Consider the following 20,614-nt stretch of genomic DNA (forward strand, 5'->3'; position numbering starts at 1 on the left):
TTGGATCCACTCCGGAACTACTCTGCCAGGACTGGGAGGCACAATTCTGGCATGTGGAGGGACTAGGCTCTGTGGGTTGACTCCTGTCCGGGTCCACTCCTGCTCTCACCAGGAGTACCGCCAGGACCTGTGCGTTGCACCAGACTCCCAGCACCAGACAGGAGTTCATTCACTTCATTCAGGAGTGGTGGATTCTTGAGCCGCAATGGTTCTGCAGGCTCCACCGCTGGGCAACGGTAGTACTGGCAGGCTCCACTTGCGGCTCGAATGGCCCTCCTGAAGGCCTCACAGAAGGTTTTTGAGCTTCCTCCTCACGGAGGACGCAGGCTGGGGCGCTAACCCATACTGCTCCCGGGGTGCCGTCTACATTCCGGCTGTCACCCGTCTCTCCGGTGGTCACCAGACTATACCTGGTTGTCACATAGTCTATTCCTATGAGTCACACTATACCTGAAATTCCTACTTTGACTTCACTAATACTTTTATTACTGCATCCAAGAGCAGTGAAAAGATATTACTAAGTTACTGGACGCCAAAAAAAAGAAGGAAATCTCGGACAGACAGCAGGACGACTGCGAACCTACTACTAGGGAACTAACACTAACAAAATGAGTTGAGTGTCTACCTTCATGCTCTCCAGTATTGCTCCACATTCTTTCTTGAGGGTTCTGCTGGGGTGCTGCACGGCCTGGACTGCACCTTTCCTGATGTCTCCCATCCGAATAGACATCCTGGCCAGGCCCGCCTGACACGCCTCATCATGTTCCTGGAACTACAGAGTGTAAGATGCCTTTTGAGAGAGGGGTGGATTGTGCTTTATTTGTGTATTTCTACAGAAGACATGCCCTCTATTAATCTTTGCAAAACAAGTTTTCTAGTTATGTTGTGTTGCTCAACCTATCTTCTCTACTTTAGCACTAATATATAATAATATAATATTCTACAATTTGCAATAGAAGAATACCTCTTCTTTTTAAGGATTCAGCCAATGGTGCCCAATTAACACTATTAATAACGTCTTACTGATTATATGTAGTTATATGGGTAAATATGTTACTGGCATGTTGTGCCTTATTGACTCTCAAAGTCATGCATAAGCTTTATATAACTTTGTTTGATGTAAATGCTATGCGACTGCACTTTTGGTGCTTGTTTTGGTTGGATGTTGTTTCGACATGGACAGGGGAGGGTGTTACAACCACGGACACTATAAATGTGACACCAGTTGTTGTTTGCCGTATACAACGCTGACGAAGGCATCTGCCGAAACACGTTCATTGTGTGCTGCTTGTTTGCAGCATGCCATACCTACAGTACCTACCATGCAAAAATAAATAAGTGCCTTAAAGCAGGGGTTCTCAACCCGTGGGTCGCGACCCCTCGGGGGGTCGCCAAATTATTTTGGGGGGTCCCCAAATTATTTTCAAAAAAATAAAATAATAATAATAATAATAATTCACGATTTTTCAAAAATAGCAGACCTACAAGCTCGTAGCGCGCCACCGAGCTTGTAGATCTGCTATTTTTAAATAGCTAAATTATAACTTAAGGTTATTGTAGCAGTCAATTTATATTGGGGGTCGGGAGGGGGCGGGGCGGGGGTCCCGAGCCAAAGCATTTTCGGGGGTCCCCGGCCAAAAACGTTGAGAACCCCTGCCTTAAAGGACAGTGCCGTGAGTGCTGGTTTTCTTCTCCGATTTCAAACTGTAAGATGAGAACACATAATCGCTAATCCCTTTTGTTCATGTATGTGGGGTCACGTAAAAAAAAAGTCATTGTAACCACAGAGTAAAATAACACTTGGGCAGGTTTAGAAGTACTTGTGTGGCAGAAGAAATGAGGCATGGTGCATTTACCTTGTTGTCACGGGTCAAGCCTTTCTCATAGTGCGACAGTGCATTCACATAGTCTCCACTATGAAAACAAACACATTGTGAACATTACAAACAATGTCTTCCACTGATGCAAAAGTCTGCCTTGTTGTGTGCATAAGTGAGTGTGTGTGTGTAAAGTACAGCACTACTTACATAAATTCCAGATGTACAGCGTATTCTTTGGATATGAAGGGGATCTGGTCTTCTGCAAGTCTCTTGGCCAACATCAGAGCACTGTCCCAATGCAACAGGTCTCTCCTCATCTGACGAATGCACGTCACACACACGCGTACGTACACACAAAGAGCTGAAATTGTCAAATCAATCCAAGCTATCTATTCTATGTTATTAAATGTTTGGATAGGTATAGTCTACCAAGTGATACTTCTTCTATATGAGCACAGGCAATCTGCTTTAGACAAGTTTCCAGTGACATTTCTCAGTAACCATAGCGCAGATTTTTGTGTGTCAATCCAAGGATGAAAAACGGAATAATTATTTTTAATGTTTACTTTTCAAGCTGGACTTTAATGGTTTATCTATCTGTGTGCATGTGTGCATGTGTGTGCGTGTGTACGTGTGTGCGTGTTACCTCCAAGGCAGCAATGGGACAGCTAGACAACATATAGAGGTCCTGTGCCAGGTCGTACTGATTCAAGAACATGGCCAAGTGGCCCGCCTGCAGATTCTTGTCCTCTAGACCCTGCATGATGACCAGGACAATAGAGAGGAGGCTCTTATGAGGAGGCTCTTATCAATTCAATTACATTTTTCAATGCAAATGAGCTTTATTGGCATGAGAAAACAAATATGTTTATATTGCCAAAGCAAGTGTCAAAATTTTATAAAAAACTGTTGCAAATATATACAAAAAAACAGAGCTACGTCACATTGCGTCGTTTTGTTTTTCGTATTTGTTATACAGGGTATAAAGCTTTTTTGAAACAAATAGCAGCAATGTTTGGGGACAAATAGCAGCATTTTTTCTCAAGACTATTTCAATAGTATACAAAAAAGCCTCAGATTTAAGATATGTTTAAAGGTAGCAGCTCCGTTTACATGTGCAGTAGGTCTAGCGGTCTACTCGGTACAGATAGTAGTCCTTAGGGTGGTTGTCAGTAGGCTCTCTTCCTACTGACAAGACAATATAAAATGTGTGTGTGTGTGTGTGTGTGTGTGTGTGTGTGTGTGTGTGTGTGTGTGTGTGTTTTTCACCTGGATGTCTTGCAGTGACATGACCATGCCAACGTTGCCACTCATGCGGTAGATCTGAATGGCCAGGTCCACCTCCATGTGGACCAGACAGGCTTGGCCCATCTCAGCCCAGTCGGCTGCACTGCCGGCGGACTTACACAGATCCAACGCCTCCGAGAACCTGGAGGACACCACGAATATAAACAAGTTTATCCACGGGTGGACCTCAAACATCATGGATGAAATATTAGATTAGAATATATTCAAAAGTGGTCAGCAGGTGCACACACATCCCAAGCTAATTCGACGGGTGCTCGAACAGAAAGAACAAACTGCAAAAGAAAGAAGAAGTCTGCACACCGTTATGTAAGCTCCCCAAAAACTTTAATTACCAAGGCGGGAAAAAAAACACAATGTTTCGGCCTACTCCAGAATATATTCAAACTCTTAGACTAGAGGTTGTGGTGCACAGGGAATGATAAATAACAGCAGTGGTTCCATAACGGTGTGCTCTGAGAAGTCCAGCTGTGCTTTGGGATTTTGTGAGAACCACACGACACGACAATACAAAAGGAATTTGCCTCATCAAAGTTGGTATTGTGACTTCATATATTGTCAATGACTTGCATGAGAGTGGGAGAGGTTGGCTCCTTTAGTAGAATGTTTGAGCAGTCCAATGGAATTAAGAGGTTTTGTCAGAAGCCTACTTTTCATTGGCGTTGCGACATATTGTGAGCTTTTTATACATTTGAAATTTTTAAATGGGACATAGTGAGTACTTTCTACTTTTGTACTTTAAGTACATTTCAATATCAATAGTTTTGTACTTTACTCAGGCACATTTTGAATTATGGACTTTTACTCGTAACAGAGTAATTCTACATGGCAGTATAGATACTTCTACTTAAAGTAAAACAATTGAGAACTTTTCCCCCACCACAGGGCTGTACAGTATGTACAGTAGTACTGTTGCTGACCTCTTGAGCGTGAGGGCCTGGGACAGCTGCTGGCTCAGCTCCTGGGGACTGAGAGGCTGCGTGCTGCTGGTCTGAGGCTGTCTGAGGAAGGCGTGCGTGCTCAGCGACACCTCGCTGGTGTTCCCACTCGGAGTCTGACAGGTCAGCTCCCCGTTGTACAGCAGCAAGGGCTTGTGGGAGAAAGGCAGCGCGGTGTTCCCCACCAGCATCACCCGGAAACCTAGAAAGGTAGAGAGAATATTTTGCAGACATACAGTGACCATTTTGTTTTTAAGATATTTTTGGGCCTTTTTCTGTATTTATTTGTTGCGCGTCACTCTCCATCTCTCGCGTCACTCTCCATCTCCCAGAGAGATGGGTAGTGAAGGTCGTTGGGATCGGGAGTCAAACCCACGACGCTGCCAGGCTTTGGATTAACAGCCTAAGTGCCCGGCCCGTGGAACTTTCTAAATTTAACAAGTTGATATTTATATAATCTGTCACTGGTATTATATATTTTTAGCCATAACCATTCCACATTAATTATAGTTTGTTTGTTTGTTTGTTTCTGACAACTTCCCTAAACACATTACATTCGAGTGTCTTATTTTAAAGTCAATAGGCAAATCATGTTTCTGCATTCCAAAATATCCATGGCACTATGAACCTGTAGCACTCGTTTTGGAGCCGTACTTCGGGGACAGAGTGGCATTCTGACATTTAACTGGTGCGGTTAAATGTTAGGGACAGGGTTAGTAATGCGGCGAGTCGGAATGGTCATGCGTCACGGAATAGTGGGCTTTGGAATGACGATGTGTAACCGTCTGATTTCTAGGGATTACAGTTTTGACAACAATTCATTCATTCAAACCATTATTTATTCTCGAAAGACATTGAGGTCACCCTCAATTGCAGTGTCGTCGAGATACAACATTTCAAAGCAATAAACAAAAACAGAACAGAACAGCAAAATCTCCTCATCGAGGTGTGTGTGTGTGTGTGTTTATCTTCCAGTTCCTACCGTGTATGGTGGTTTTGTGCAGTGCGTAGGTGTAGACCTTGTCATCGTCATAAGCTACAAACACTCCTCTGTCACCAGGCCAGTTCTCCCACAGCACTCCTGTGATGGTGGGGGAGAAACTGGGGAGCTCATAACAGCAGTCTCTGGGCTGGATGGGCAGACACGCACACACGCAACGCATTGTGAGCTTGTAGATCAGCCATTTTCAAAAGATTATTATACATTTGAAAACTTGGCATGGGACATTCTACATAATTTTCTACTTTTTGCACTTTTACTCAAGTACATTTTGAAATCCGAACTTTTACTTTGTAACAGAGTAGTTCTACATTGCAGTATTGATAAAAACAATTGAGCAATTTTTCCATGTGCTGCCATACTACTAACATTGACGGGGGACAACAGGCAGCCTCCGTTCTCCTCGTCGATGACGACCATGCGCGTGCCGTTTGGGTCGGGAAACACCCTCCTCACGCCCACCGTGTGGCTGTAGGTGCTCACCGTCTGCCAGTCCTCCAGCAACACACACAGCACACTTCCCGACTGGCACGCACACACGCACGCACACACACATTTGTATACAACACATACACACGAATACAATTTAATTTAGTTTTAGTCATATTTTACTAGTCACGTGAAATGTTTTAGTGTTGGTCGACTAAATCGGTACGGTTCCCTTTAAGGGTTCCTATAGGGTGTTCCCAATGGACCCTTACAGGACTGTAACTCTGAGAGAGTACAAATGGACCATTTATACATTCTCAGAGTGAAATTAAAACGTTTGAGTCAAGTCCACATAACCAGCTCTGACAGTGAGATAAGAAAAAACGGTTCCAGAAACGGTTCCAAATACGATGGAACCGATTCCAGTTCTTCGATCTCTGAACCGGGTCTGAAAAGGCCCTGGTTCCGGGTCCCAACCCTATAGCTACAAAGGCACCGGACAAAGTGCTACGCGAGGTGGCAGCTGTTCTTAGGAACCTACATCAGTGCCATAATACAGGAAGTCAGCAGTGAGGGCGTGGCACAGGATCTTCCCTTTCGTGTCTTCGTCTGGAAACAGTTTCATATGGCACTTGTTCTCCTTTTCCTCAGACTCCATCTATAGCGCGCACACGCACACGCACACGCACACGCACACGCACACGCACACGCACACACACACACACACACGACAATGAGGCATCGAATCTAGCATCTTTCTAAACATGCTGAAAAACATACTTAAATCCTTACTTATTGCTATATACTGTACATAGCAACCCCAAAAGGGGCTCCTGTCCTGAAAGGTATAGCTACAAAAAGGGTTCCCGTCCTTAATAATCTGTGGACAGGCAAACAGCATACTGTACATCTATCTAAATACGGTAAGTATGTATAGTATGTGAACACGTAAACAACATGCATATGGATAAATATTCTATCTAAATAAAGTACCCAGACACACACGCACACACACACAACCACACACACGCATGCACGCACGCACACAGTGCCCTCACCATGTGCACCTGTACTTTTCCTTCGAACAGCGCTGCTGCATAGTCTGCGTTCAGGCACATGCTGGCTATTGTCCCCAGGTATTCTATCTCTGTCAGCCTGCTGTAACCTGAGTGACGCAAACAGACAGGAGTCTCACAAATTCAACACGCTTGCACACGCATGAATTAACGAATTTTGCACACATTACACATTTGGATTGCTATACGCACAAGCGCCCACAAACGCATGCGCGCGTGCACACACGAGCGAGCTTGCGGACACAGGGGACACACACACACACACAGAGGCAAAATTTGCATAGGGTTGGTGGGTTATGTCAACCCACGAGCCCCGGGGCCCCCGGAGGCCGGGGCGTCGCTTCCTCCTCCCGTCAGTGACATGGCCTCCTCCTGCCACTGATTGGAGGAAGAAGCGACACCCGGCCGTCGAGAGCCCCTTCTCAAACCCGTGAACATGCGTAAAACATAACAACACCACACCACCAGCCTGGACATAAGGAATATACACAAGACTTTGGGGCAAAACTTCATATTTACCCTGCTCTGTAACCACCAAAAGTGTGTTCTTACATCCTCCATTTCAGCACTTGGTGAATAATTGCCGATATGAACGGTTTCTTTTACATTCTGCACGTGATGCTGCTGATGAACGAGCTTGTAGGTAAATATTTGGCCAAAGTAACGTGCCAGAAGCGTGCCAAATGGTCCAAATTAGCCGACAAATAATCAATTTTTGCATGTGTGTACGAGCCCTGCACGTGCGTGTGCATGTGCGGGGCCCCTTTCATCAGAAAACCCATGGCTGGTAAAGCCTAGTTTTGCCACTGGACACACACCAGGTTCATGGTCTGTGAGGGCATAGAACCAGGCCCTGTTGTTCATGCCCACAGCCAGGTGGAAAGGTCCAACGGCGATGAACGTAGGCTCCACCTCCACCGCTACTGCAACCGGACTCTCCTGAGGAATGCGGGGGACACAACGCAGAAGGAATCATCACTCTCACCCCGTTAGTTCAGTTAACAAAAACGTTTTTTTAATATTTGTTCCTAAAAAAACACTTCATATATGCCGGTTTCCAAGAAATGTTTTAGCACAATGCTGTTTCAAAGTCCCCTCCGTCTAGCCAAGGACAAATTGTGCTTTAGCACTGATGGTATGGTATGGTATACGTGTGAGTATGCGTGTGTGTGCGTATGCGTGTGCGTGTGCGTGTGCTCACCCCCTCCACCTGGTTGGACACGGTGACCTCCAGCAGGGATGTAAGGTAGGCCAGCCTGGTGCCAAAGCTGTCCCCCAGGATGGGTAGCCGGGTCAGAAACACATGCAGAGTCCCTCGCTGGGTGGACACAGCCAATAACTGGCCGTCGTCTGTCCAATTCATCTGGTCCAGACCTGAGAGAGAGAGAGAGAGAGAGAGAGAGAGAGAGAGAGAGAGAAAGAAAGAAAGTAGCAGATTGTCAAAAAGAGGAAAGGGAGGGGGGGTCTTTGCCGACATTGGCAGAAAAGGTAATGTGTTGTTCGGGTTCATTCAGAATGCCTTGTCGGGGGGGGGGGGGGGGCTCTGTGGTTGAATAGAAGAACTGTCTCACCTTTATTCTCGTCGTCCAGATGAACTATGTTGCTGATATCTTTCAGATCAGACAGTTCATGGATCTTTATGCTGCAACCACACACACACACACACACAGACAGACAGTTTGACACACTCATAAATATAACATATAACATGGTCAATCGGCTATTATTGCGTGCGTGTGCATACCAATTGTCCCCACAGGAGGCGGCCTTATTTAAGGACGAGGAGATGGCAACACTGTTGAGGCAGTCTTTATGGTTGTGAGCCTGGTACAGTTCCTGGCCAATCTCCAAGATGTGAGTGGAGATGACCACAAAGTAGCCATGAGAGAACCCAATCAATATGTACCCGTCGCCATACCTAGGAGGAAGGGAGAAGAGAAGATCACGATAACGAGAGACAGAATCAAGAACCAAAATATCTACGTGTGTGTGTGTGTGTGTGTGTGTGTGTGTGTGTGTGTGTGTGTGTGTGTGTGTGTGTGTGTGTGTGTGTGTGTGTGTGTGTGTTTCTTACCAACGGTAAGCCACAATGTGTCCATAGCGAGGCTGGAAGGCCAGTTCGATGGGGTTTTCAGGGTCGCTGAGGTTGAGTAGGAACAGGTTCTTCTTCCCGACAGAAACACTCACCTGTGAGAGTCAAACGTTGTCACTCCTACTGACCTGCCATATCCTCTCACTTCCGTCAGTCCCATGGGAGTATAAACCATACCTGGAATAATATCGTTGCTGTCGGGCAAAAACCCACTCATCTGCATATTCAAACTTGTGTTTTACGTAAAATTAACTACTTAAGCTACTTAATCATACTACAGCGTCACACAAAAGTATCACAAGTAGCAGAACTGCACGCTCAAAACGCGGCACGAAGCGGTTGTGCCGTTTGTGAAACAAGCTTGTAAATATTTGGAAACCCCTTATAGTGGAGCAGATTACTGAAACGATCGTTCACTTGATGGTACAAGCACCAAATTTGGCACACAAGTGCTTCAGAACTTACTCTCTCAGAAAAGTACGTTGTCCACTTGAAAAAACTAAATGGCCACCATTTTTCAAGATGGCCGCCTTTCAAAATGGTTTTAAACAGTGTTTGAACTATAGTTTGATTGAATAATCCTATTGTGATGGCCTATACATCGAAATGTATGTTTCTGAGTATGAGAAATCCAATTCTGCATTTAGCAAATCAAAATGATTGAATATTATGATGATACAATGGGAATTAAACAAAAAGCTGGGGCAGATTAAGTCAATATTCCATAAGAATCTTTCACTTGGTGGTACAAGCACCACATTTGGCACACATGATGTCCAGGATGTACTTTCTATGAAAAGCACGTTATCCAGCTGAAAATCCAAGATGGCTGCCAGTTTTCAAGATGGCCACCTCGTCAAATGCAAAAAAACAAAACCACAAAAAGGTTTTCGAAGTAAAATTGTGTTAATGATCCAAACATCAACATGAATGTATTCTGATTGTAAGAACGCAATGGTGTTGGAATTGAATTCCAATATGGCCGCCAGTTTGCAAGATGCAGCTATTACATGACTCAAAATTAGCGTTTTCGGAAGCTGTCTGATCATAGATATTGTTGAAGGGCAACATCATTCATTGATCATGCATTGAAATGCTATGGTCAAGCTCTATTGGTTTGTATTCTTTTTATTATATAAGAGTGATGTCAAAGCACAACCAGGAACACACTGGTGACATCACTGCTGTTAGACTCAGCATGGGGTTCAGTGCTGTAGTTGTGGTTTACTAACTGTTGTAGTGTACTCACTGTAGTTTGTTGTATTCTTTAGTGTCCTAATGCTAATTAGCCCCTGTATATATCTCCACTAGAAGTTTAGTTAGTTGTAGTATTGTAGTTAGATAGCCGCACCTGAATTGACAAGATGTGCCAGCGTGGGAGAGCTGAGACAAGGGTAACGGGGCTTCAGTTACCTGTATGGTGTACAGATCGCACAGGACTTAAATGGAACTGGATGAATGGTCGTACTAAGTGTAGGGCACCAGATGCTTGAACCTAGATCAAGGTTACATCTTGTGTACAGGACAGGTACATAAGAGTACAACTTATTTTAGTTTGGCTTCCTTACAGACAATGCAGCGGCATAGATGGCAAACAACAAAAAACACAGCAAGCACAGCAAACGAAGGGATAGAATAAAGAGTGCTAGAAAAATAGTAACATATACATGTGCATGTTTTCCCTGTAGTAGCAAAGTTAGGTAAACCTTTGCCCCGGTTCTTATCAGTTCGTTCATGTATCTGATTGTTTGGGGAAAGAAGCTTATTTGCAGTCTATTTCCAGTGGCTTTGAGACTGAAAACGTTTTCCATGTGGCAGCATCCGCAAGCATCTCTGCGGTTGGGATGGCTTGGGTCCCTCATAAGTCCACAAGCTTTGCTGACACAACGATCGTCATACAGGGCTTCGATGGGGGGAGATCACATCCACTGCACTCTTCGAATTTTTGCATGTCCGTCACCAGGATCATTCTGAATTTCAGCTGCTCTCTTAGTGGAAAACTGGAGTTTCCGTTGCTAAACATTTGGCCGACAATTTTGGTACTTTTTGGTACTAACTAACTTTGTACTGTTTTGCTTCAATGTATTTTCACTGCCACCTCCATCATCCAATCTGGATGAGTCTAACATGATGGGCACGACCGTTATCACTGTATCGGATAGGCGAAATCAACCGTTATCAGCACCTTGGAATACGGCCAATATGGCCATACTGGCATACTCACCCTTGGCTGAACGTGTCATTTCCAACTCTATTGTCGGCGCATGGAAACTAGGGGCTACTATACTATCCTCTGCCTATCGGGACGTAACTCGGACGGTGCTGAGTCGGGTCTGGTGGCCGTCGCAACGCTCGGCACGTTGTCTCACGTGGCTCAAGGCCACCAGACACAGCGCGCCTCCGTCATTGACATCAGTGACACAAAAACACCATTATCACCGGTCACAATAGGTGATAATGACATACTGAAACGGTGAGTATGCCAGTATGGCCATATTGGCCGTATAAAGGTGCTGATAACGGAGGATTTCGCCTATCCAATACAGAGATAACGGTCGAATGGGGTGGAAATACGGGGAGACTTCAACTCCTCTTTCGTATCTGTTTGACACACTTCCTCCAATCAGTTTTAGTAGCGGAACATCTTGTGTTATACGGTTAAAGGCTGAGGGCTATATCCTTTTACCACCCAACCGAACCGTACAAATCAAAGCACATTGAAATATGGGATGCATCTAGGTTCAAGCATCTGGTGCCCTACACCTAGCCCGACCATTCATCCAGTGCAAGTCCTGTGCGATCTGTACACCATCCAGGTAACTGAATCCCTGTTACCCTTGTCTCAGCTCTCCCATGCTGACACATCCTGTCGATTCAGGTGCGTCTATCAACTACAATGCTACAACTAACTAAACTTCTAGTTGAGATATACACAGGGGCTTATTAGATAGCATTTAGGACACTAAAATATACTACAAACTACAGTGAGTACACCACTACAACAGTTAGTAAACCACAACTACAGCTAGTACGCTACAAGCATACACTGAACCCCATGTTGAGTCTCACAGAAGTGATGTCACCAGTGTGTCCTGGTTGTGCTTTGACATAACTCTTATATACAAAATTACAAACCAATAGAGCTTGATCACAGCATTTCAATGAATGATGTTGCCCTTCAACAATATCGGTGATCAGACAGCTTCCAAAAATGCTAATTTTGAGTTGCGTAATAGCCGCCATCTTGAAAACTGGCGGCCATATTGGAATTAAATAATTGACACCATTGAGTTCTTCCAGTCAGAATACATTCATTTTGATGTTTGGATCAATGTGTGGATCACACATTTCTGTTCATTAAAGTTATACGTATTTATTTGATGAGGTGGTCATCTTGAAAACTGGTGGCCATCTTGGATTTTCAGCTGGATAACGTACTTTTCTTAGAAAGTACATCCTGGACATAATTTGTGCCAAATCTGGTGCTTGTACCACCAAGTGAAGGATTATTATGGAATATGGACTTAATATGCCCCACTTTATCGTTTAATTCCCATTGTATCATCATAATATTAAATAGTTTTGATGTTCTAAATGCAGAATTGGATTTATCATACTCAGAAACATATATTCCGATGTATAGGCCATCAAAATAGGATTTTATAGCTTAATATAGCTCAAACACGGTTTAAAATGACCTCGAATGGCGGCCATCTTGAAAAATGGTGTCCATTTTGTTTTTTTCAAGTGGACAACGTACTTTTCTGAGAGAGTAGGTTCCGAAGCACTTGTGTGCCAATTTTGGTGCTTGTACCATCAAGTGAACGATTCTTATGATATATTGACTTAATCTGCTCCACTATTACTTGTACTTGAACTCTATGCACAAAGACGAATTTCACCCACTTTTTTACTTCAAATTGTGATGTGACAATAAAGACGATTCTGATTCTATCCAACATAGATTAGGTTAACATTCTAAAAATATGCTTGTTTGTTGTTGCTTGTTGTTCAAATTTGCTCAGCATGTACCATTTGCTGAACAGTAGTCTCGCGTAGCCAGAGACAATCAGAAATACTCTCTCCAACTACTATACATCAGTGGTCAGGTCACATCTAAATTCAGTGTGGGGGCCCAAAATTGGGTGGAGCCAACAGGAACATATACAGTAGGCTACTCACAGTGCTCTCCCCTGGAGATGACCTCTCATCGGTCTTCATCAAAGAAAAGAATACATCGGCAGGCTCGCTACGCAATGATGTCTGGCCAAAGATAAGAGAGAGAGAGGACACCGGTTCATGTTGCGGATGTCATATACAGACTTATTTTTTAAATAGCGAAAGCAGTCAATCTCCAAGCTCACAAATGCACGTTGTGAGCTTGTAAATCGTTTTTAAAGTATAAAACAGCATTGTTGTTTGTGTGTGTTAGTGTGTGTGTATGTGTGTGTGTGTGTGTGTGTGTCTTTCTGTGTATGTCTGCGTTTGAAATGCCAAATCGATCTACGAGATGGACATTTTAGCAACTCAGATGTGACATGGGCCCTTAACCGTACAGATTAGTGTGTGTGTGTGTGTGTGTGTGTGTGTGTGTGCGTGCGTGCGTGCGTGCAGTGTACAGTACCTGTCGGATAGTGTCCCCCTCATGGCTGCTGATACTCAGGGTACGGTCTTCACTGCCCAGGGCCAGTAGATTTTGAGTGCTCCAACACCCGCAAGTGATCCTTTTGGTGTGCTTACCTAGAAGTACACGTGCATGTCAACGTGTGCACGTGTGGTGAGGGAGGTGACACGGAAGAATGACGCAAGCAGGAAGGAAGGAAGCAAGGAAGGAATGAAGGAAGGTAGGGAACAAAATCCACAAACATAATAGTCAAGTACAGGTGAGCATGGCAGCATGCATGTGTGTATTTACCCAGAACTGGGATCTTGCGGGAGGTTTGCTGGTTGTATATCAACAGGTTTCCCTTAGCCGTCCCAACTGCCATCACAGGACTGACTTTGGACCACACGATGAAAGACATCTGATCTCTATTGAATCCAGCAGCACATTAGAGTTTAGTTACATAAGAGGTGATTATGAATCACTCAAGCAGAAGCCCATGAAGCAAAAGGGACTGTTATGACGACTCTGGAGTATACGTCCCGCTTGAATGAACCTATTGTACTGGAAATTGAGCTGAACATTAAAATGACACTAACATCTAATTCCAACAACTACACAAGAATAAATAAAATAAAATGAAGGTTTGGTGAGAATATAAATAATGCTGAAACAAGGCAGAAGTAACAGACTTCCACAGTTTACTATATATATATTTTTTTAAATATGAGCGATTATATGAACATAGATTGTCTCTGATGTGCTTGTCACACCTCATGCCGCTGTCAATGTGTGATGTCTTGTTCATACTGGCGTCCCAGAGGTAGATAAAGCTTGACTTCTCAGCTATCACAGCCAGAATGTCCCCATCCTTATCCCAGTCCATTCCCACACAAGTCCTGGAGATAGAGAAGAGAGTAAATCAGCTCAAACTATAAGTATGTGAAACCACCTCAACTTTAATTAAAAACACGTACAATGCTCTTACCCTGGAAGGCTGAGTTCGTTCCTTTTGTGTCCATGTCGATCAAATATTTTCACTGTGTTGTCATGTCTGGAAAGTTACATGAAACATTGTGTAATAGTGTAGACGTGTTGATAGATAGATAGATAGATAGATAGATAGATAGATAGATAGATAGATAGATAGATAGATAGATAGATAGATAGATAGATAAAGCAATAGACGACACAGACGTATTACTCACCCTGCAACAGCAATGTAATTCCCGAGCGATTTCTGCCATTTATACTGAATGCTGGAACCTTGCCAGGCACTGTCCGCTAGGGTGAAAACACGCTGTTGACGATATAAACATGTTTGATTGATTGATTGAATTTATGAACAGTTTGGACTGGAGAATTACAGTACATTTCAAGCACAACTCAATACAAAACTGTTAACTGTGGACGACACCAGCATTACACTTGTTTACAATAGGGTCCACCATGTTCAATCATAACATTTAGACGTACTAAAATACACTTCTATATAGCCAAAAAGGAAATCATCATAGGGGGGGAAAAAACATACAGTGAGGGGGAAAGAGGGTTTCGAATTGCAGCCGTCCGTAGGTGCCCTTTGAGAGTGGTTTTGAAGGAGTCAAGGGATTCACATTTTGGTGGCATAGGAGCGAAAATAATTTAGTCCCTTGTTTGTGCCGAATCTGGGTTGCACATAATAGTCGTACTGTTACTGTTCTGTCTGACACGTTTAGGATCATCATGGTGAGACTGCCTGCGTGCCTGCAATCATTTATATTAACGTCAGGCTAGTTTCTATAGTCGCTCAAGACAAGACACGCTGTTTTCCCGTTATTTGCCCATGGAATTCTCAGATTGGCTTCTAAGTAACGTTATAAACAACGATAGCTAGATAGATTTTACCGTGTAAAGCAAGCTTCAGCCTGCCAACTTGACCTGACCAAGATCGGGGCGGAATAAAACCAAAACCCACTCGTTGTCTTTAACCCAAACGTAATGTTGTTTAAGTTGTTCTCTTATTATCACCCACCTTCATAATGTTGACGTTATTTATTCATCCTTTATCTTCAAAACATTTTCTCTGCAACAGTTGTTCGTATCCCACAATGCTTCACTCGTAGCGTCCACTGCAGAAGCGATGTCATAGCAACAGCCAGCAGGCAGCAGCCAATGAGCCTCTAGCTAGCTGTGGGGTCAGAACGTTGTCATAGCAACAGTCAGCAGCCAATGAGCTGCTAGCTGTGTCAGAACGTTCGTCAAGTGAGGTAGAGTCTGTTTTCCGGTCATCGGACTTCAAAATAAGAGTAAAGAGTAAAGTTTTATAACGCAACATAATGAAGCACTGTAGAACCAGTAGTGGAAAGTAGGCTAAAGTACACCTACATTTACTTGTACTTTACCTACGTATAATTTTTAGGAATTTGTATATTTGGATTATTATTATTACAAAACACCATGGGATTGATTGATTGATTTACATTGGATTTACATTTCAAGCACAACTCAATACAAAACTGTTAACTGTGGATGACACCTCCATAAAGTATTACACTTTACAATAGGGCCATATGGTTATTTGTTGCTTTCTTAACATTAATACATACTATATAGTATGCATTTATTTATATTTCAAGTTTTGAGGAAATGTTGTTTCTACCTGGTCAAAAGCGAGAACAATTCCTTAATCCGTTTAACAAATCCTTTTATTATGCACTTTAATAATGAAATCCATTTGCCGTACAGAGAGAACAATGCCTGGGTACGGTATCAAACAAAATGCTGTATACTGCGGTATTTTATGGTATTACAATGTATTTTGAATATTTTTGAGTGGTGCAACCACTCCTATAGACAGCTATGTGTGTGGCTGTGTCCCTGTGTCTGTCCCTGTGTCCAAGCACGAAAATAGCGTTCACCACCAAGTGTCAGTGTTTTATTATTATTTCATATATTTTTGAGCCTTGTGGTTAGAGTGTCCGCCCTGAGACTGGGAGGTCGGGGGTTCAATCCCCGGCCGGGTCATACCAAAGACTCTAAAAATGGGACCCAGTGCCTCCCTGCTTGACACTCAGCATCAAGGGTTGGATTGGGGGTAAGTCCCTGCGACATACTAGCGTCATGTCCAGGGGGTGTACTTGTACGTCAAGCTGCCTCACGCTACAGAAACAGGAGATAGGCTCCTGCCCCTATGGGCCTCATGGCTCGGCAAGGCTACTTACTTACACACCGCTCCTTCAAATGGTTATATGTGTGTCCGTCGGTCCGTATGTGTGTCCGTTCAGAATATAGGATCTATTGACCACTGCAGCGCGCGCGCACACACACACACACACACACACACACACACACACACACACACCTAAAACAATAAAAGTATAGTTGCACCGCTCAGTTCGCACGGGGTGCGATTTTATTTATGTTTATCCATCACAAAACAAGTGTCATTCTTTGAAGAAAAGTATTTTATTAGCCTATCAAATTAAATTAAATTAATTTAAGTATTAAATTATACTTACTTATTGGTATTAATTAATTTATATTTCAGTAGCTGATGCATAAATCAAAACCAAACAGGGCTGTTACTGTGAAAATGCCTGGATTATGTGACTGACCACTTATCTTAATGTGGATGTGAAGTGAAATGTTTAATAATAGGCTAAGTCTCGAGTCTTGTGCGAGTGGAGTTGGGTGTCACATGCGCATAAAACAATCTACATAGGCCTACCGTGAGCTCGGCTCACACTATATCAATGTCGTGGCCGTTTATGCCGTGGTAAATTACGAAGTTTAGCCAATAAGATTAATTTAGCCAACAATATTAAACCACGACACACACAAGTATTGCCAACCACATAAACATTATGACCTTGTCTATCTGCCTCCTCTTCACTAACGCCATGCTAAGCTAAGCCTGGCTGGCACACACATCACACAAACATCACGCAAAGCCCTGCCTATCACTCAAGGTAACTGATAGGCTACTGTAGTATAGACCTAAGGTTTCTCAAAAATGTTATAACAAAAAAATCACACTATAACTGCCCTAAACAAACATTACAGTCCATAGACTTGGCTGGAAAAGAAATTACATAATACCTGCCCTATACAAACAAAAAACATTACATAGACTTGGGAATTTATAATTAGGCTCTAAAAAACATTAAAAGTCCATAGAGTTGGCTGCCACATGACGTCATTTCGGAAAGCCAAAAAAACTCTCTCTCTAGCAACAGCTAATTGGACGTGTTCCCGTCCAATTAAGTTGAAAGGTATATAACCTGCAGCTGTGTGTTCCAGGCCTAAATGGGTTAAGGCGAGGGATAAATCTGTCACAGTTTTCGGAATAATCTGGCGTTATACAATGTCTAACCCACTTAATGGCAGTGGTGGAAAAAGCACTCAAATGTTTTACTTAAGTAAAATAATCAATACTGCAACAATGCAGAAATACTCTGTTACAAGTAAAAGTCTGGTATTCAAATGTACTTGAGTAAAAGAATAAAAACATTGGTATTGGTATAATACCCTTAAGAGTACCACGAGTAGAAAGCACTCTTTATGCAGAATGTCCCATTTCAAGTTTTCAAATGTATAAAAAGCTTTTGAAAACAGCAGATCTACAGTAGGCTACAAGCTCACAATGCTGTGTCGCATCGCGACGCATTGTGAGCTTGTACTGTAGATCGGCTATTTTCAAATGGCCGAAATGTATAGGGTTAATATATAGTGGTTATATAGTGGTTAATGTTTGTGTTGTAATGATAATCAAAATCTACAAAGCAACTAAAGTGCCAATAGACCAATCTCCAGCTGTCCTTAATTTCCTCAGCAAAATACTTGAAAAACTTTCTACAAGCAATTGCACAGCTACCCAACACTCTTTACAATCTGTATGTGTATCTATAGAGCTAACCGTACAGTACTGAAACATTCATACCTTAAAAGCGTTTTATGTATGGATGGGAGGAGAGGTGCATGGGTTGCTACTTTACTTTGTATTGTATCTGTTTTTTTATATGGATCTTTTGTCTCTGCCAGGCCGAAGGAAAGGTTAACACTATGTATTCGCCCCTGTCTGTCTGTCTGCCCACGTGTGTGTCCATTTGTGTACAGCTAGTATACACAGATTGGCCCGATCAATGTGAAACTGAGCATATACTCCACTGTCTCCACACATCGGCCTGTTATAGTGCCATCAGGAGGCCGATTTGTGCAAAACAAATTCTTTGGATATTATGCCTACAGATTTTGTCCAAACATCATGCAACAAGGTACACATTATCTCTGTAGCCATGTGATCAAGACGGATCCGTCCGATTTTTCATATTCCATCCCGATTGTCTAAAATTGGCATCTAAAGGAGTGGCTGGTTTTGAACAAAATGCCTCAAATCATGAACGCAATGGACAATAGACTATTATAGTGCCACAAGGAGGCCGACTATTGCAAAACCCATTTTCTTTTACATTACCTACAGATTTGACACTCTAAATTCATCCAACGCTGGCCCACAATAACTACCTGGCCAGGCGGAGACCTGTGCTCCGAGGAGCACATGTGTCTAGTTCAACCCAAACCTGTCTTTAGCATGTTGGTCAGGGTTACTGCAGTGTGACGAGTGGGGATTCCCACTGATGCCTATTTGGTTGTTTACTAACAACATGACAGTGACAGCTAAGCTAATCATGAGCAAATTTGGAAGTTTGCACATACTGTACTCACAGGTCACAGTACAGTACTAATCCTATTTCAGACACTAGGTTGCCAGCAGCATTATCCACTGTGAGAAGAAACACACTGTTATGTCAGAGTAAACAAACTCATTGAACAAAACCAACCAGTGACACTGACGGTCTATGAGCAACAGACCTGTGATTATCCACAATGTCAATGAGTAGTTTAGGTCAACATTAATTGTGAGTATGACAGTGTACAAATTAAACATCTCTATGAGTTACAAATGTATAAATGAACAATTAGTTTTTTCTGTGTAGGACCCTACAGCTTCAGGGTCAAATTTGTTTGAGTAGTTGTCTGTCTACAGATAGAAAACAAACAAATTAAATTACAGTAAGATCTGAGGAATACATTCTCACAGAAATGTAGGTTAAGGCACCAGTATGTATGATATTATATTTTTTTATATTTTACATAGATACAATTAGATACGGTTGTACTGATGCCATCTTTCCGTGTATTCGTGCATATTATCACGATTTATTTGACACTATTATAACGTGATTATAATAAATGACAAAATTGGCCACAACTGTATCATACGGACAAATTATGCACTTTTGATGAACTTCATTTTGGAAGATCTATAAATCCCAATCCCGACTAATGTATATCGTACCTCATTTTAAAATGAGAATATTTAGCAGAGGCACATGTTTTGAACTGATGTCCACAAAAACACACGCAGTTTAAGTCTGCCTTAAAATACACCTGACCCTTGAGTTAACTAGATATGTTCTAGTTCTAGTTTATATGTATAGTGTTATTATATAGATATGTTCTAGTCACGTTCTTAGCTTACGCATGTTTCGCGATAAATGTATTTTACATATGTGATGTATTCCCATGCTTTTTGTTCTTGCTTAATGTAAATCGCTCTGGATTAAGAGCGTCTGCTAAATGCCTAAATTGTAAATTGTAAATTGTAAATTGTAATCTGTAGATGGTGTGGATGAGTCAGTCAGTAGGGGATTAGCGGAAGAGGTATAAAACCAGAAGACTGTGGAACAGAGGGACATCAGATTCTATTTGGACTTACATTGTTTCTCTCAGACCGAGAGATACTGTAACCAGCCAGAAGAACCCTGTGCAAGCACAAAGGTAAGATAAACTTCTGCTTGGTTACTACAGGACATTGTATTTATTTATACACATGCATTATTATACAAAGAAATACAACTTAAAACCATCTCGCTATGAAGAAATACTGAATTATGTTAAGATACCCCAGAATTGGCTAGTAGTTGGCTTTGCTGGTCTGCATAAAAAGCCAAGTTGAAAACATCTACTTGATACAAAACCAAACAATGGATGCCATAGATGGTTATTATTATTGACTAGTTTAACCAAATTGTGTGGTCATCACTCAGTTGATAGCTTTGTGAGACGTATACCCAGCTGGGACTTGGCCAATTTGTGAAAATAAACGGTTATTGTTATTCCAAATTGGCATACAGGTAACTACAGTACTGTACTACAGGCTATGAATGAGAGGACTACTATTGTTTAACAAATGTTTCATCTGCAGGCATCTGGTGTAACCTTAACCAATTATTGCTACCATATGTGTTTATTTATATTTGTTTATTTGAAAGGGATCCCCATTAGCTGATGCCATGGCAATCAGCAA

The 20,614-nt window shown here is 42.5% G+C and overlaps 1 protein-coding gene across 1 annotated transcript in view; it reads right to left on the reverse strand.

The window, feature by feature from the left end:
• Window positions 1-15,392, reverse strand: part of wdr19 (WD repeat domain 19) — a 27,236-nt gene extending 11,844 nt beyond the window's left edge. The window contains exons 1-22 of the mRNA XM_079499424.1: window positions 15,278-15,392; window positions 14,472-14,563; window positions 14,252-14,317; window positions 14,037-14,162; window positions 13,576-13,691; window positions 13,285-13,400; window positions 12,843-12,923; window positions 8,643-8,755; window positions 8,313-8,486; window positions 8,140-8,210; window positions 7,770-7,942; window positions 7,387-7,507; window positions 6,551-6,657; window positions 6,034-6,150; window positions 5,433-5,588; window positions 5,046-5,193; window positions 4,046-4,265; window positions 3,090-3,249; window positions 2,467-2,577; window positions 2,028-2,137; window positions 1,857-1,914; window positions 626-772 (exon numbers count right to left, since the gene is read on the reverse strand). Coding sequence (XP_079355550.1) covers window positions 626-772; window positions 1,857-1,914; window positions 2,028-2,137; window positions 2,467-2,577; window positions 3,090-3,249; window positions 4,046-4,265; window positions 5,046-5,193; window positions 5,433-5,588; window positions 6,034-6,150; window positions 6,551-6,657; window positions 7,387-7,507; window positions 7,770-7,942; window positions 8,140-8,210; window positions 8,313-8,486; window positions 8,643-8,755; window positions 12,843-12,923; window positions 13,285-13,400; window positions 13,576-13,691; window positions 14,037-14,162; window positions 14,252-14,317; window positions 14,472-14,563; window positions 15,278-15,283 — 2,589 coding nt within the window. The 5' untranslated portion in view covers window positions 15,284-15,392. The remainder of the gene's footprint in view (window positions 1-625; window positions 773-1,856; window positions 1,915-2,027; window positions 2,138-2,466; window positions 2,578-3,089; window positions 3,250-4,045; window positions 4,266-5,045; window positions 5,194-5,432; window positions 5,589-6,033; window positions 6,151-6,550; window positions 6,658-7,386; window positions 7,508-7,769; window positions 7,943-8,139; window positions 8,211-8,312; window positions 8,487-8,642; window positions 8,756-12,842; window positions 12,924-13,284; window positions 13,401-13,575; window positions 13,692-14,036; window positions 14,163-14,251; window positions 14,318-14,471; window positions 14,564-15,277) is intronic.
• Window positions 15,393-20,614: the final 5,222 nt, after the last annotated feature.

Source organism: Electrona antarctica (genome assembly GCF_951216825.1).
Source record: "Electrona antarctica genome assembly, chromosome: 4".
NCBI lineage: Eukaryota > Metazoa > Chordata > Actinopteri > Myctophiformes > Myctophidae > Electrona > Electrona antarctica.